The sequence below is a fragment of the Boleophthalmus pectinirostris genome, unplaced genomic scaffold (assembly GCF_026225935.1).
Source record: "Boleophthalmus pectinirostris isolate CB_2022bp ecotype Guang Dong unplaced genomic scaffold, ASM2622593v1 HiC_scaffold_14, whole genome shotgun sequence".
In the NCBI taxonomy this organism is placed as follows: Eukaryota; Metazoa; Chordata; class Actinopteri; order Gobiiformes; family Gobiidae; genus Boleophthalmus; species Boleophthalmus pectinirostris.
The window spans coordinates 33432036-33449535 of record NW_026571047.1 but is presented as its reverse complement, the minus strand read 5'-3'; the positions used below and the strand labels follow the sequence as shown (position 1 = coordinate 33449535).

General features: G+C 43.7%; 1 protein-coding gene across 1 annotated transcript in view; it reads right to left on the bottom strand.

Annotated features, from left to right (window-relative positions):
* Window positions 1-294: 294 nt before the first annotated feature.
* The window catches only part of LOC110153395 (broad substrate specificity ATP-binding cassette transporter ABCG2-like), a 31355-nt gene continuing 14149 nt past the window's right edge, over window positions 295-17500 (bottom strand). The window contains 12 exon segments of the mRNA XM_055150053.1: window positions 295-1046; window positions 1992-2053; window positions 3914-4003; window positions 5855-6009; window positions 6579-6703; window positions 8425-8514; window positions 10270-10352; window positions 12611-12756; window positions 13384-13476; window positions 13743-13886; window positions 15596-15872; window positions 17024-17176. Of these exon segments, the coding sequence (XP_055006028.1) occupies window positions 896-1046; window positions 1992-2053; window positions 3914-4003; window positions 5855-6009; window positions 6579-6703; window positions 8425-8514; window positions 10270-10352; window positions 12611-12756; window positions 13384-13476; window positions 13743-13886; window positions 15596-15872; window positions 17024-17176 (1569 nt within the window). The 3' untranslated portion in view covers window positions 295-895.

The following is a 17500-nucleotide window of genomic DNA, read 5'->3' as shown; positions in this document are numbered from 1 at the left end:
TGGAGAGGGCGCTCTCACCTGCGGGGGGCGCTCTCACCTGCGGGGGCGCTCTCACCTGCGGGGGGCGCTCTCACCTGCGGGGCCTGCGGGGGGCGGGGGGGCGCTCTCACCTGCTCTCACCTGCGGGGGGCGCTCTCACCTGCGGGGGCGCTCTCACCTGCGGGGGGCGCTCTCACCTGCGGGGGGCGCTCTCACCTGCGGGGGGCGCTCTCACCTGCGGAGGGCGCTCTCACCTGCGGGGGGCGCGCTCTCTCTCTCTCTCTCTCTCACAGTGACATGATCACACGTGCACAGTTTCAGTTTTTCACTTTATTTTATTAAATCAGTTTGAAAAATAAATGTTTTTGTGGAGTCATTTTTTTTTGTGTTAAAGTGCAGCACCGACACAACTCTGAACAAAACAAACACACAAACTGTTCAAACGCACACAAACACACACGGACTTGTGTTTGTTTCATTCACATGTTTGAGTAAAACTTTATTATGAGTCTGTTTACATCTGCAAAGCTCCAGACGCTCTGCTCCACCTTGTGATGTCATCAAGTTTTCAGGAGAGTTGGGCCACTCCAGGGTTCGTGCGTCAAACGTGTGTGATTGAGTGTGTGTACATGTACTCAAGTATCCCGGGTGTGTGGAGTCTGCGGTGTCTGTGTGAGTGTGCAGCGTCCCCGCGAGTGTGCGGCGTCCCCGCAAGTGTGCAGCGTCCCCGCGAGTGTGCGGCATCCCCAACGTCCTGACACCAGCCAAACTCTTAAGTCACAATATTTTAAATGAACAAAAACAAAAAAAACTGTTTAATATAAACACTTTAACACCAGGCTCAGCTCTGTGTGTGTGTGTCTGTGTGTGTATGTGTTGTGTGCGTGTGTGTATGTGTGCGTATTTTAAAGTCCTTTCAGGTGAACTTGCGGATGAATCGGAGTTTGACGTAGGCGATGGTGAGAAACGCCGTCGTCATGACACCCAGAGCCACGTGATTCTGCCACAGTCCCCACAACGACGAGTCCACACCCTGCTCTGTGAGGACCTCCTCCCCCAGACGACAACTGAGGAAGACGAGGGACCAACGTCAACTCTGATCATAGTACACATGCAGTACTGTGTAGTACACACGCAGTACTGTGTAGTACACACGCAGTACTGTGTAGTACACATGCAGTACTGTGTAGTACATGTGCAGTACTGTGTAGTATACATGCAATATTCTGTAGTACACATGCAGTACTCTGTAGTACACATGCAGTACTATATAGTATACACGCAGTACGATGTAGTACACACACAGTACTGTGTAGTACACACGCAGTACTGTGTAATACACATGCAGTACTGTGTAGTACACACGCAGTACTGTGTAGTACACACGCAGTACTGTGTAATACACATGCAGTAGTGTGTAGTACACGTGCAGTACTGTGTAGTACACACGCAGTACTGTGTAGTATACATGCAATATTCTGTAGTACACATGCAGTACTCTGTAGTACACACGCAGTACTGTGTAGTATACACGCAGTACGAAGTAGTACACACGCAGTACTGTGTAGTATACACGCAGTACAAAGTAGTACACACGCAGTACTCTGTAGTACACATGCAATACTCTGTAGTACACGTGCAGTACTGTGTAGTACACATGCAGTACTGTGTAGTACATGTGCAGTACTGTGTAGTATACATGCAATATTCTGTAGTACACATGCAGTACTCTGTAGTACACACGCAGTACTGTGTAGTATACACGCAGTACGAAGTAGTACACACGCAGTACTCTGTAGTACACATGCAATACTCTGTAGTACACGTGCAGTAGTGTGTAGTACACGTGCAGTAGTGTGTAGTACACGTGCAGTACTGTGTAGTACACGTGCAGTAGTGTGTAGTACACGTGCAGTACTGTGTAGTACACGTGCAGTAGTGTGTAGTACACGTGCAGTAGTGTGTAGTACACGTGCAGTAGTGTGTAGTACTTTTATAAAGTTCACACTTACAACTCGGTGCCGTTCAGTTTTTGGCAGAACTCCAGTCCCACAAACTCATTTATCTGCAGCGCCTGAAAACAAAGTATAAAGTATTTAAAGTACATGAAGTACACATACAGTACGCATAAAGTACATAAAGTACATGTATAGTACACTTAAAGTACATAAAGTACATAACGTACACCTTCAGAGCACTTTCACACACAGTGCATCGCACTAATGAAACTCCTGCACAAACATCAGGTTTGTTCAGTGTCTTTTCAGTTTTGTGTCGTGTGAAAGCATGTGGGCGGAGCCTCGTACAGACTCGTACTGTTGAAGCATGTGGGCGGAGCCACGTACAGACTCGTACTGTGGAAGCATGTGGGCGGAGCCTCGTACAGACTTGTACTGTGGAAGCATGTGGGCGGAGCCTCGTACAGACTTGTACTGTGGAAGCATGTGGGCTGAGCCTCGTACAGACTTGTACTACTAACTGTAAGGAGGGTTTGAATAGAGCTCAGGAGAGATCACTAGATGACTCAAACGTGTGTGAATGACTCTAAAACCTCTTCAGGCAGGATTGTGAACATGAGAGAAAACAAAAATGTTGTGTGTACATGTTGTGTGTGTATATGTTGTGTGTACATGTTGTGTGTTTTGTGTGTATATGTTGTGTGTACATGTGTGTTTTGTGTGTATATGTTGTGTGTATATGTGTGTGTGTTTTGTGTGTATATGTTTGTGTGTACATGTTGTGTGTTTTGTGTGTATATGTTGTGTGTACATGTGTGTTTTGTGTGTATATGTTGTGTGTATATGTTGTGTGTACATGTTGTGTGTTTTGTGTGTATATGTTGTGTGTACATGTTGTGTGTTTTGTGTGTATATGTTGTGTGTGTGTGTACATGTTGTGTGTTTTGTGTGTATATGTTGTGTGTATGTTGTACATGTGTGTTTTGTGTGTATATGTTGTGTGTACATGTGTGTTGTGTGTGTATATGTTGTGTGTATATGTTGTGTGTACATGTTGTGTGTTTTGTGTGTATATGTTGTGTGTACATGTTGTGTGTTTTGTTGTGTGTGTGTATATGTTGTGTGTTGTGTGTACATGTTTGTGTGTTTTGTGTGTATATGTTGTGTGTACATGTTGTGTGTGTGTGTATATGTTGTGTGTGTTTTGTGTGTACATGTTGTGTGTTTTGTGTGTATATGTTGTGTGTACTTGTTGTGTGTTTTGTGTGTATATGTTGTGTGTACTTGTTGTGTGTTTTGTGTGTATATGTTGTGTGTTTTTTGTGTGTATATGTTGTGTGTACATGTTGTGTGTTTTGTGTGTATATGTTGTGTGTACATGTTGTGTGTTTTGTGTGTATATGTTGTGTGTACATGTTGTGTGTTTTGTGTGTATATGTTGTGTGTACATGTTGTATATATGTTGTATATGTTTTGTGTGTACATGTTGTGTGTGTTTTGTGTGTATATGTTGTGTGTGTTTTGTGTGTATATGTTGTGTGTGTTTTGTGTGTATATGTTGTGTGTGTTTTTGTTGTGTAATGTTGTATATGTTTTGTGTGTATATGTTGTGTGTATATGTTGTGTGTGTTTGTGTGTAAATTTTGTGTGTGTTTTTGTGTGTATATGTTTCTGTGTGTTTTGTGTGTATATGTTGTGTGTGTTTGTGTGTAAATGTTGTTGTGTTTTTGTGTGTATATGTTGTGTGTGTTTTGTGTGTATATGTTGTGTGTATATGTTGTGTGTGTTTTGTGTGTATATGTTGTGTGTATATGTTGTGTGTGTTTTGTGTGTATATGTTGTGTGTGTTTTGTGTGTAAATGTTGTGTGTGTTTTGTGTGTATATGTTGTGTGTATATGTTGTGTGTGTTTTGTGTGTAAATGTTGTGTGTGTTTTGTGTGTAAAAGTTGTGTGTACAGATAAATCGGACACTGACCCCAAATCCGTATCGGGGGATACTCAGATACTTGAGCCACGCCAACCAACTCACGATGGACGGAAGGTTCACCAGCAACCCCGTAAAAATCTGCACACAACACACAACACAACACACAACACACAACACAACACAACACAACACACAACACAACCCCGTAAAAATCTGCACACAACACACAACACAACACACAACACACAACACAACCCCGTAAAAATCTGCACACAACAACACACAACACACAACACACAACACACAACACAACCGTAAAAAATCTGCACACAACAACACACACACAACACACACACAACCCGTAAAATCTGCACACAACACACAACACAACACACAACACAACCCCGTAAAAATCTGCACACAACACACAACACAACACACAACACACAACACACAACACACACAACACAACACACAACACAACACACAAACACACAACACACACACCACCGTAAAAAATCTGCACACAACACACAACACAACACACAAACACACACACAACCCCGTAAAAATCTGCACACAACACACAACACAACACACAACACACAACACAACCCCGTAAAAATCTGCACACAACACACACAACACAACACACCCCGTAAAATCTGCACACAACACACACACACAACACACACACAAACCCCGTAAAAAATCTGCACACAACACAACACAACACACACACAACCCCGTAAAAATCTGCACACACAACACAAACACACAACACACACACAAACCCCGTAAAAATCTGCACACAACACAACACAACACACAACACAACCCCGTAAAAATCTGCACACAACACACACACAACACACAACACAACCCCGTAAAAATCTGCACACAACACACAACACACACACAACCCGTAAAAATCTGCACAACAACACAACACACAACACACAACACAACCCCGTAAAAATCTGCACACAACACAACACACAACACAACCCCGTAAAAATCTGCACACAACACAACACACAACACACAACACACAACACAACCCCGTAAAAATCTGCACACAACACAACACACACACACACACAACACAACCCCGTAAAAATCTGCACACAACACAACACACAACACAACCCCGTAAAAATCTGCACACAACACACACACACACACACACAACACAAACCCCGTAAAAATCTGCAACACACAACAACACACAACACACAACAAACCCCGTAAAAATCTGCACACAACACACACACACACAACACACACAACCCGTAAAAATCTGCACACAACACAACACACACACACAACACAACACAACCCCGTAAAAATCTGCACACAACACACAACACAACACACAACACAACCCCGTAAAAATCTGCACACAAACACAACACACAACACACAACACACAACACAACCCCGTAAAAATCTGCACACAACACACAACACAACACACAACACAACCCCGTAAAAATCTGCACACAACACACAACACAACACACAACACAACCCCGTAAAAATCTGCACACAACACACAACACACACACACACACAACACACACACACACACACACACACACAGACACACACACACACACACACACACACACACACACACACACACACAACACACACACACACACACAACACACACAGACACACACACAGACACACACACACACACACAGACACACACACACACACACACACAACAACACACACACACACACACAGACACACACACACACACACACAGACACACACACACACAGACACACAGACACACACACACACACACACACACACACACAGACACACACACACACACACAGACACACACACAGACACACACACACACAGACACACACACACAGACACACACACACACACACAGACACAGACACACATACACACACACACACACAGACACACACACACACACACACAGGGCGGAGTGTGTGCACGTACCATCATGAAGACGAAGGAGATGGTGATGAAGATGTTGGCGATGGCGACCACCGTCTGGTCGGCCGAGATCGCCAGGGTCATGGACGTCGCCGTGTACGACACGAGCGCCACCGTCACCATGAAGATGAAGAACGAGGCGGCGGTCGGCTTCAGACCTGCGGGACACACCAGGTTCCACACTCCAGCTTTAATCTGTGTGTAAAGTCCCGCACTCCAGCTTTAATCTGTGTGTAAAGTCCCACACTCGAGCTTTAATCTGTGTGTAAAGTCCCGCACTCGAGCTTTAATCTGTGTGTAAAGTCCCGCAATGGAGCTTTAATCTGTGTGTAAAGTCCCGCAGTATAACTTTAATCTGTGTGTAAAGTCCCGCTGTAGAGCTTTAATCTGTGTGTAAAGTCCAACACTCGAGCTTTAATCTGTGTGTAAAGTCCCACACTCGAGCTTTAATCTGTGTGTAAAGTCCCGCACTCGAGCTTTAATCTGTGTGTAAAGTCCCGCAGTAGAACTTTAATCTGTGTGTAAAATCCCACAGTAGAGCTTTAATCTGTGTGTAAAGTCCCGCAGTAGAACTTTAATCTGTGTGTAAAGTCCCGCAGTGGAACTTTAATGTGTGTGTAAAGTCCCGCAGTCGAGCTTTAGTGTCGTGTCGTGTGTGTAAAGTCCCACGGTGGAGCTTTAGTGTCGTGTGTGTAAAGTCCCGCGGTGGAGCTTTAGTTCTTCTGACCGATCATGAAGTAGGCGACGCAGGTGAAGACGATGGCGGGGATGGTCCTCAGGGTGAGTATGTCCGACAGGATCTTGGACAGGAAGTACACCGAGACCCGGTAGTACCCGCTGATGTACTCGTGTCTGCGGAGAAGACACAGAGAGAGAGACGGTAACCACGGTGACACGCGGTAACCACGGTGACACACGGTAACCACAGCAACAGGAAGTACACCGACGCCGGCTTCATTGGATCGAGTCCTGAGCGTCGCGTTTCACTGATAAACACCTGGAAAGTTCTGTCCACGTCCTCCTCAAACAGACCTGGACTGGAGTTTTGTTTGATTCACACACACACACGCGCAGAAAACACTCTGCGCCACCTCGTGATGTCATCAGGTGGTGATACAGGAAGTGCTCCACTGTGTTTTGAAAGGTGCTTTGTGTCGCTTTTCTGCTGGAGGCTCCGTCCAACTCTTTTTTTTTGTTTCTCCGTGGAGATGTTCGTGCTTCGTCTGGAATGTTTCACATTGTGGCATTAAACCTTTCTATCTCCACGGAGACCAAAACCAGACGCAGTTCCAGGTCAGATCTGTGGAGAGGCGACTCCGCTCACAGTCACAAGGTCTGTTTGGTTTTTTTAGGGATTTTTGAGCAATAAAACCACCTGTAACTGAATAAATGTAAAGTCGAGCGGTTTAATGTCACACTGTGGAACATTCTGGTAAAAAGACAGAGGTGAGAGGAGCAGCAGGTTTCAGTTTCAGTGTTTTGGTGTTTCAATGTTTTGGCGTTTCAGTGTTTTGGTGTTTTGGCGTTTCAATGTTTTGGTGTTTTGGCGTTTCAGTGTTTCCATGTTTCAGTGTTTTGGCGTTTCGGTGTTTCAGTGTTTTGGTGTTTCAGTGTTTCAGTGTTTCAGTGTTTCGGTGTTTCCATGTTTCAGTGTTTTGGCGTTTCGGTGTTTCAGTGTTTTGGCGTTTTGATGTTTCGATGTTTTGATGTTTCAGTGTTTTGGTGTTTCAGTGTTTCGGTGTTTCCATGTTTCAGTGTTTTGGCGTTTCGGTGTTTTGGTGTTTCGGTGTTTTGATGATTTGGTGTTTCCATGTTTCAGTGTTTTGGTGTTTTGATGTTTTGATGTTTCAGTGTTTCGGTGTTTTGATGTTTCAGTGTTTCGGTGTTTTGTTGTTTCGATGTTTCAGTGTTTCGGTGTTTCGATGTTTCGGTGTTTCAGTGTTTCAGTGTTTCGGTGTTTCCATGTTTCAGTGTTTCGGTGTTTCGTGTTTCAGTGTTTCGGTGTTTCAGTGTTTCAGTGTTTCGGTGTTTCCATGTTTTCAGTGTTTTGGTGTTTCAGTGTTTCGGTGTTTCGATGTTTCGGTGTTTTCGGTGTTTCCGTGTTTTCGGTGTTTCCGTGTTTTCGATGTTTCGATGTTTCGATGTTTCCGTGTTTCGGTGTTTCCGTGTTTTCCGATGTTTCGATGTTTCGATGTTTCGGTGTTTCGGTGTTTCGATGTTTCGGTGTTTCGGTGTTTCGATGTTTCAGTGTTATAGTGTTTCAGTGTTTCGATGTTTCAGTGTTTCAGTGTTTCCGTGTTTTCGGGTGTTTCGATGTTTCCATGTTTCAGTGTTTCGGTGTTTCCATGTTTCCATGTTTCAGTGTTTCGATGTTTCCGTGTTTCGGTGTTTCCGTGTTTTCGGTGTTTCGATGTTTCCGGTGTTTCCGTGTTTTCGGTGTTTCGATGTTTCGGTGTTTCAGTGTTTCGATGTTTCCGTGTTTCCGTGTTTCGGTGTTTCGATGTTTCGGTGTTTCAGTGTTTCGATTGTTTCGGTGTTTGATTTGTTTTGGGTTCAGTTGGTTTTAAACTCACATGAAGAGTTTCCTCTCGGTGATGAAAAGTTCAGCCGAAGACACAGAACTGAAACACTGATTCACCGTGACGAAGAAAAGAGCACCGAACCTACGACAAGAAAAGAAAAAGAAACACAACACAACAACACAAACACACAACAACAACACACAACACAAACAACAAACACAAACAACAACAACACACAAACAACACAAAAACACACAACACGAACACAACACAACACACAACACACAAACACAAACAACAAACACAACAACACAAACAACACAACGACGTCAACACAAACAACACAACAACACAAACAACACAACAAAACACAAACACAACACACAACAACACAACAACAACACAACACACAACACCAACAACAAACACACACACACAAACACAAACAACACAACAACACAACAAACAACAAACAACACAACACAAACACACAAACACAACAACACAACAACACACAACACAACAACAACACAACACAACACAACAAACACAACAAAACACACACAACACAAACAACACAAACACAACAACACACAACAACACACAACAACACAACAACACAACACAAACAACACAACACAAACAACAACACAAACAACACAACACAAACAACACAACACACACAACACAACAACACAACAACACCAACACAAACAACACAACAACACAAACAACACAAACACGACAACACAACAACAACACAACAACACAACACAACACAAAACAACAAACACAAACAACACAAACAACACACACACAAACAACAACAAACACACACAACAACAACAACAAACAACACAACAACAACACACAACAACAAACACAACACAACAACACAACACAAACAACACAACAAACACAACACACAACAACACAACACAACAACACAAACAACACAACACACAACACAACAACAACAAACAACACACAAACAACAAACAAACACAAACAACACAACAACAACACAACACAACACAAACAAACACAACACACAACACAAACACACAAACACAACACAAACAAAACAACAACACAACACAACACAAACAACACAACACAACACAACACAAACAACACAACAACAAACAACACAACAACACAACACAACACAACAACACAACAACAACAACACACAACAAAACAACACAACACACAAACAACACACAACAACACAACACAAAACACAAACAACACAAACAACACAAAACAACAACACAAAACAACACAAACAAACACAAACACAACACAAACACACACACACAACACAAAACAACACAAACAACAACACAACAACACAACACAACAAACAACACAAACACACAACAACACAACAACAACAACACAAACACACAACAACACAAACAACACAAACACACAACAACAACACACAACACAACAACACACAACACAACAACAACAACACAAAACACAACACAACAACAAACAACACAACAACAACACAACAACACAACAACACAACACAAACAACACAACAACACAAACAACACAACAACACAAACACGACAACACAAACAACACAACAACACAAACACGACAACACAAATTTAAAAACTGACAAAAAATTTTGGAAAATAAAAATAAAAAAAGAGCAAAATTATAAAAATAGAGAAAAAATTTCTAAAAATTTGAGGAAAAAAAAAAAAAACTGACAACAAAATTAAAGAATAAAATATTGTCCAGGTTTAGACCTTTTTGACCAAAACTGAAAAAGAAAAAAAAACAAAAAACATCGATAGTTTCTGTCTTGTGTTTTTTTAGTATCGACACCTGTGAAAAATCAGTATTGTTATATCGGTATCGGTATCGGTATCAGACCTGTTCTGAATCCCGCTCTGGTCATTCTTGACGCCGAAGAAGAGCGCGCCGACCACGAGCGCCAGGAACACGGTGACCGCCACCTGCAGGACACAGCCGGGATCACACCCACGTCCAAGAAAGTATTCAGAAGAATAAGAATAAACGTACTGGTAGTACTTGTAGTACTTGTAGTACTGGTAGTACTGGTAGTAGTTGTAGCAGTGGTAGTACTTGTAGTACTGGTAGTAGTTGTAGTACTTGTAGTAGTTGTAGTAGTTGTAGTACTGGTAGTACCTGTAGTATTTGTAGTACTTGTAGTACCTGTAGTACTGTAGTACTGTAGTACTGGTAGTACTGGTAGTACCTGTAGTACTTGTAGTACCTGTAGTACTGTAGTACTTGTAGTACTGGTAGTACTGGTAGTACTTGTAGTACTTGTAGTACTGGTAGTACTGGTAGTAGTTGTAGTACTTGTAGTACTGGTAGTACTTGTAGTACCTGTAGTACTTGTAGTAGTGGTAGTACCTGTAGTACTTGTAGTACTTGTAGTACCTGTAGTACCTGTAGTACTGTAGTAGTACTGTAGTAGTAGTACTTGTAGTACTTGTAGTACTGTAGTACTGTAGTACCTGTAGTAGTACCTGTAGTACTGTAGTACTGTAGTACTGTAGTACCTGTAGTACCTGTAGTACCTGTAGTACTGTAGTAGTACTGTAGTAGTACCTGTAGTACTGTAGTACTGGTAGTACTTGTAGTACTGTAGTACCTGTAGTACTGTAGTAGTACCTGTAGTACTGTAGTACTGTAGTGTAGTACCTGTAGTACTGGTAGTACCTGTAGTACCTGTAGTACTGTAGTACTTGTAGTACCTGTAGTACCTGTAGTACTGGTAGTACCTGTAGTACCTGTAGTACTGGTAGTACCTGTAGTACTTGTAGTACTTGTAGTAGTGGTAGTACTGTAGTACTTGTAGTACTGGTAGTACTGTAGTACCTGTAGTACTTGTAGTACTTGTAGTACTGTAGTAGTAGTGGTAGTACCTGTAGTACTGTAGTACTGTAGTACTGTAGTAGTAGTGGTAGTACTCGTGGTAGTTGTAGTACTTGTAGTAGTGGTAGTACCTGTAGTACTGTAGTACTGTAGTACTGTAGTACTTGTAGTACTTAGTAGTAGTTGTAGTACTGTGTAGTACTGTAGTACTTGTAGTACTGGTAGTAGTACCTGTAGTACTTGTAGTACTTGTAGTACTGGTAGTAGTGGTAGTACCTGTAGTACTTGTAGTACTTGTAGTACTGTAGTGGTAGTACTGTGTAGTACCTGTAGTACTTGTAGTAGTAGTTGTAGTACCTGTAGTACCTGTAGTACTTGTAGTACTGGTAGTAGTGGTAGTACTGTAGTACCTGTAGTACTGTAGTACTTGTAGTACTGTAAAGTACTTGTAGTACTGGTAGTACTTGTAGTACTTGTAGTACCTGTAGTAGTACTTGTAGTAGTGGTAGTACCTGTAGTACCTGTAGTACCTTGTAGTACTTGTAGTACTTGTAGTACTTGTAGTAGTGGTAGTACCTGTAGTACTTGTAGTACCTGTAGTACCTGTAGTACTTGTAGTACTGGTAGTACCTGTAGTACTTGTAGTACTTGTAGTAGTGGTAGTACCTGTAGTACTGTAGTACCTGTAGTACTTGTAGTACCTGTAGTACCTGTAGTACTGTAGTACTGTAGTACCTGTAGTACTTGTAGTACTTGTAGTACTGGTAGTACCTGTAGTACCTGTAGTACTTGTAGTACCTGTAGTACCTGTAGTACCTGTAGTACTTGTAGTACCTGGTAGTACCTGTAGTACCTGTAGTACCTGTAGTACCTGTAGTACCTGTAGTACTTGTAGTACTGGTAGTAGTGGTAGTACTGGTAGTACTGGTAGTGTTTGTAGTACCTGTAGTACCTGTAGTACTTGTAGTACTGTTGTAGTAGTGGTAGTACCTGTAGTACTTGTAGTACCTGTAGTACCTGTAGTACCTGTAGTACTGGTAGTAGTGGTAGTACCTGTAGTACTGGTAGTACCTGTAGTACCTGTAGTACTTGTAGTACCTGTAGTAGTAGTAGTACCTGTAGTACTTGTAGTACCTGTAGTACCTGTAGTACTGTAGTACTTGTAGTAGTGGTAGTACTGTTAGTACTTGTAGTACTGTAGTAGTAGTACTGGTAGTACTGTTAGTACTGTGTAGTTGTAGTACCTGTAGTACCTGTAGTACCTGTAGTACTTGTAGTACCTGTAGTACTTGTAGTACTGTAGTACCTGTAGTACTTGTAGTACTGTTAGTACTGGTAGTACTGGTAGTACTCGTAGTAGTGGTAGTACCTGGGCGACGGAGGTCTGGGGGTTGAGCACCAGGTTCCTGAAGGTTCTCTTGAGGACCCATCTGAACTGTGTGCAGAAGCTCGTGTTGTAGGTGATGGTTCTGGAGCGAGACGACGCCGACCTCTGTTTTCCCGCCACGATTCGCTCTGCAACGACGGAGAGTCAGGAGGGACGCCGCGGCCGCCCCGGGGCAGACCGCACCGCCCCCCCCCCAGCACGCCGGCGAAGGGTGACGGGGGGAAGTGTCTTGCCAAAGGACACAGCGGTGATGTGTGTGGTTTTTATACTTTCTTATCTTTGATTTGTTCTGTACAGTTCGTTCTAAAGTGACTGAGGAAAGGTTCTGCTCTGTTCTGTCAGAGGGACTTTAGTTTCGATTCTCCTTTGGTATCGATTAAGATTTGAGTCAATACTTTTGACAAAACGAATGTCATTTGAAACACAGTGATTCTCTGATTAGTCCTGGTTTAGACCTGGTTTAGTCCTGGTTTAGTCCTGGTTTAGTTCTGGTTTAGTCCTGGTTTAGTCCTGGTTTAGTTCTGGTTTAGTCCTGGTTTTTCAGGAAAGGTTCAGTTCTGTCACTGGGACTTTTTCAGGATCTGTGGCTCTAGTTTCGATGTTTGTTTTAGTCTTGATTCAGATTTATACTTTTGATGATTTGTCTGTTATGAGCCTCTGTCAGCTGCTCTGTCTCTGTGAAGTTTTGCTAAAGTACACGAGTACACAAATACACAAATACACAAGTACATGAGTACACAAATCCAGGGAGGTACCGAGTTCTGCTTTGGTCTGCTTGTAGTAGCTGGACGTCCTGTACTCCTGCACCAGCTTCTCCTCGATGGCCTGAGTGGACGGAGACTCTGCGTCTGCACAAACACCAACAACTCTGAGCGCGAAAAACTCTGAGCTCGAAAAACTCTGAGCACGAAAAACTCTGAGCACGAAAAACTCTGAGCACAAAGACGAAAAACTCTAAGCACAAAGACGAACACAAGTCACTTACACTTCATTTGTAAAAAAACCGGAAATGTGTCAAATTTACATTTCAGAATTATTAAAGAGTCCAAAATCCAGTTCAAATGCTGTTAAAATCCAATAAAAACCCCGTTCAGATCCAGTTAGTCTGACTCACCGTTATCGTTGTCGTTTGACTCAGCGTCGTCGTCGTCGTCGTCGTCTTTGGCGTTGGCGTTGTTCAGAGCCACGGCCGTCGAGTCTCCGTTGATCACGTCCAGGAAGAAGTCTGCAGGGTTATTGTGGGGCTCACAGGTGTATCCTGGGAAACGGAGTCACAAGCAGCAACAACACAGTCAACACAGTCCTGGGTTAGACCTGGTTTAGTCCTGGTTTAGATCTGGTTTAGTCCTGGTTTAGACCTGGTTTAGTCCTGGTTTAGTCCTGGTTTAGACCTGGTTTAGTCCTGGTTTAGTCCTGGTTTAGTCCTGGTTTAGTCCTGGTTTAGTCCTGGTTTAGACCTGGTTTAGTGGTTAGTCCTGGTTTAGTCCTGGTTTAGTCCTGGTTTAGACCTGGTTTAGTCCTGGTTTAGTCCTGGTTTACCTGGTTTTAGTCCTGGTTTAGTCCTGGTTTAGACCTGGTTTAGTCCTGGTTTAGTCCTGGTTTAGACCTGGTTTAGTCCTGGTTTAGTCCTGGTTTAGTCCTGGTTTAGTCCTGGTTTAGTCCTGGTTTAGACCCTGGTTTAGACCTGGTTTAGACCTGGTTTAGTCCTGGTTTAGTCCTGGTTTAGTCCTGGTTTAGTCCTGGTTTAGTCCTGGTTTAGACCTGGTTTAGTCCTGGTTTAGTCCTGGTTTAGTCCTGGTTTAGTCCTGGTTTAGTCCTGGTTTAGACCTGGTTTAGTCCTGGTTTAGACGGTTTAGTCCTGGTTTAGTCCTGGTTTAGTCCTGGTTTAGTCCTGGTTTAGTCCTGGTTTAGACCTGGTTTAGACCTGGTTTAGTCCTGGTTTAGTCCTGGTTTAGTCCTGGTTTAGTCCTGGTTTAGACCTGGTTTATGTCCTGGTTTAGTCCTGGTTTAGACCTGGTTTAGACCTGGTTTAGTCCTGGTTTAGACCTGGTTTAGCCCAAATGTGAAAACAGGAAAATCCCTCTGTTTAATCCATTTATTTGAACAAAGTAACTGTAATCCAATTACCACTCACTGAAACAGTAACTGTAACTGAATACAGTTACTCATCATTTGTACTCTGATTACGTAATCCCAGTTACATGTAATCCCAGTTACATGTAATCCCAGTTACATGTAATCCCAGTTACATGTAATCTGTTACTCCCGACACTGGTCGCGGGAGAGTTTTTTTGGTCACATGTGTCTGTGTCTCCACAGACTCGTTCACACGAACAAACACACGAGGATTTTTAAAAACAGAGACTTTTCCCTTCGTTTGTTCTCGTCTTTTACAAACAAACGGAGATTTCACCTCTGAAAAAGAAAGTTTGTAAAACTCAGGAGTAAACGGAGTTTAGGAGCTGAAGCGACGAAAGTGCGACTGATGTTTCTCTTTCGCTCTGATGGAGGCGAGTCACTAATGCACCATTTTAACCAGATCTGTGGAGAGGCGAGTCACTAATGCACCATTTTAACCAGATCTGTGGAGAGGCGAGCCACTAATGCACCATTTTGAACCAGATCTGTGGAGAGGCGAGCCACTAATGCACCATTTTAAACGTGTTTGTGAGTAAAACTTACAACTGTAGTGAAATAAAAGCTGCAGGTTTGAGTCTGATCGCGGCGTCGCCCAGAGGTTCGGTGTCGTTCTGACGGAGCTCGAGGGTCGATGGAAACTAAAACATTTTTGAAAACGATGCTGCACGATGTGATTTTGGAAAATGAAGGAAGGGAAATATTATTTTCTCAACACATCGACTCTGTGGAAACAAAACCTAAGGCGAACTTAAAATCCCTTAGTTTTCTGAAAAATGGACAGTGTCTGGTTTGGTCTCCACGAAGATAAAAAGGTTTAACGCCGTCCGCCTGATGATGAGAATATTTTGGAAATATTTTGGAAATATTTTGGAAATATTTTGGAGAACAATGACAACAAAATAAAAATAAAAGCAGAATAGTTGAGGATCGTTTGTGAGAGTTTTTACTTCTTGAGCAGCAGCAGCACGGAGCCGGCGGTGGAGGCGTCCAGACCCGTCGTCGGTTCGTCCAGGAACAGAACCGACGGGTCGATGATCAGCTCCATCCCGATGTTCGTCCTCTTCCTCTCGCCCCCAGAGATGCCCCGGATCAGCTGAGTGCCCACCTGGACCAGACCAGGACCAGACCAGGGCCAGACCAGGGCCAGACCAGGGTTTAGACCGGGTTCAGTCCTTGATTTAGTCTTGGTTCAGTCCTGGTTTAGTCCTGGTTTAGTCCTGGTTTAGTCCTGGTTTAGTCCTGGTTTAGTCCTGATTTAGTCCTGGTTCAGGTTGGTTTAGTCCTGGTTTAGTCCTGGTTCAGACCTGGTTTAGTCCTGGTGGTTCAGTCCTGGTTTAGTCCTGATTTAGTCCTGTTTTAGTTCTGGTTTAGTCCTGGTTTAGTCCTGGTTCAGTCCTTGGTTTAGTCCTGGTTTAGTCTTGGTTCAGTCCTGGTTTAGTCCTGGTTTAGTCCTGGTTTAGTCCTGGTTTAGTCCTGGTTTAGTCCTGGTTTAGTCCTGGTTTAGTCCTGGTTTAGTCCTGGTTCAGTACCTGGTTTAGTCCTGGTTCAGTCCTGGTTTAGTCCTGGTTTAGTCCTGGTTTAGTCCTGGTTTAGTCCTGGTTCAGACCTGGTTTAGTCCTGGTTTAGTCCTGGTTTAGTCCTTCTGGTTTAGTCCTTGGTTCAGTCCTGGTTTAGTCCTGGTTTAGTCCTGTTTTAGTTCCTGGTTTTAGTCCTGGTTTAGTCCTGGTTCAGTCTTGGTTTAGACCTGGTTCAGTCCTGTTTAGTCCTGGTTTAGTCCTGGTTTAGTCCTGGTTTAGTCCTGGTTTAGTAGTCCTGGTTTAGTCCTGGTTTAGTCCTGATTTAGTCCTTGGTTCAGACCTGGTTTAGTCCTGGTTCAGTACCTGGTTTAGTCCTGGTTTAGTCCTGGTTAGTCCTGCCTGGTTCAGTCCTGGTTTAGTCCTGGTTTAGTCCTGGTTTAAGTCCTGGTTCAGTCCCTGGTTTAGTCCTGATTTAGTCCTGGTTTAGTCCTGGTTCAGTACCTGGTTTAGTCCTGGTTTAGTCCTGGTTTAGTCCTGGTTTAGTCCTGGTTTAGTCCTGGTTTAGTCCTGGTTTAGTCCTGGTTGGTTTAGTCCTGGTTTAGTCCTGGTTTAGTCCTGGTTTAGTCCTGGTTTAGTCCTGGTTTAGTCCTGGTTCAGACCTGGTTTAGTCCTGGTTAGTCCTGGTTTAGTCCTGGTTTAGTCCTGGTTTAGTCCTGGTTTAGTCCTGGTTCTCACGTACCCTGGAGTCCGCCACCTTCCCCAGGCCGAGTTCTTGGATGAGGCGGTCGACCCTCTGGTCCTTCAGGTCCTGGGAGATGGTCGAGGGCAAACGCAGAGCTGCAGAGAACCTGAAGTTCTCCCGCACGGTCAGAGTCCCCATCACCACATCGTCCTGAGGAGAACCAGGAGAACCTCTGAGGAGAACCAGGACTAAACCAGGACCACACGCTCACCTGGACTCACCTGGACCACACTCACCTGGACTCACCTGGACTCACCTGGACTCACCTGGACCACACTCTCACCTGGACTCACCTGGACCACACTCACACCTGGACTCACCTGGACCACACTCACACCTGGACTCACCTGGACTCACCTGGACTCACCTGGACTCACCTGGACTCTCACACTCTGGACTCACCTGGACCACACTCACACCTGGACTCACCTGGACTCACCTGGACTCACCTGGACTCACCTGGACCACACTCAC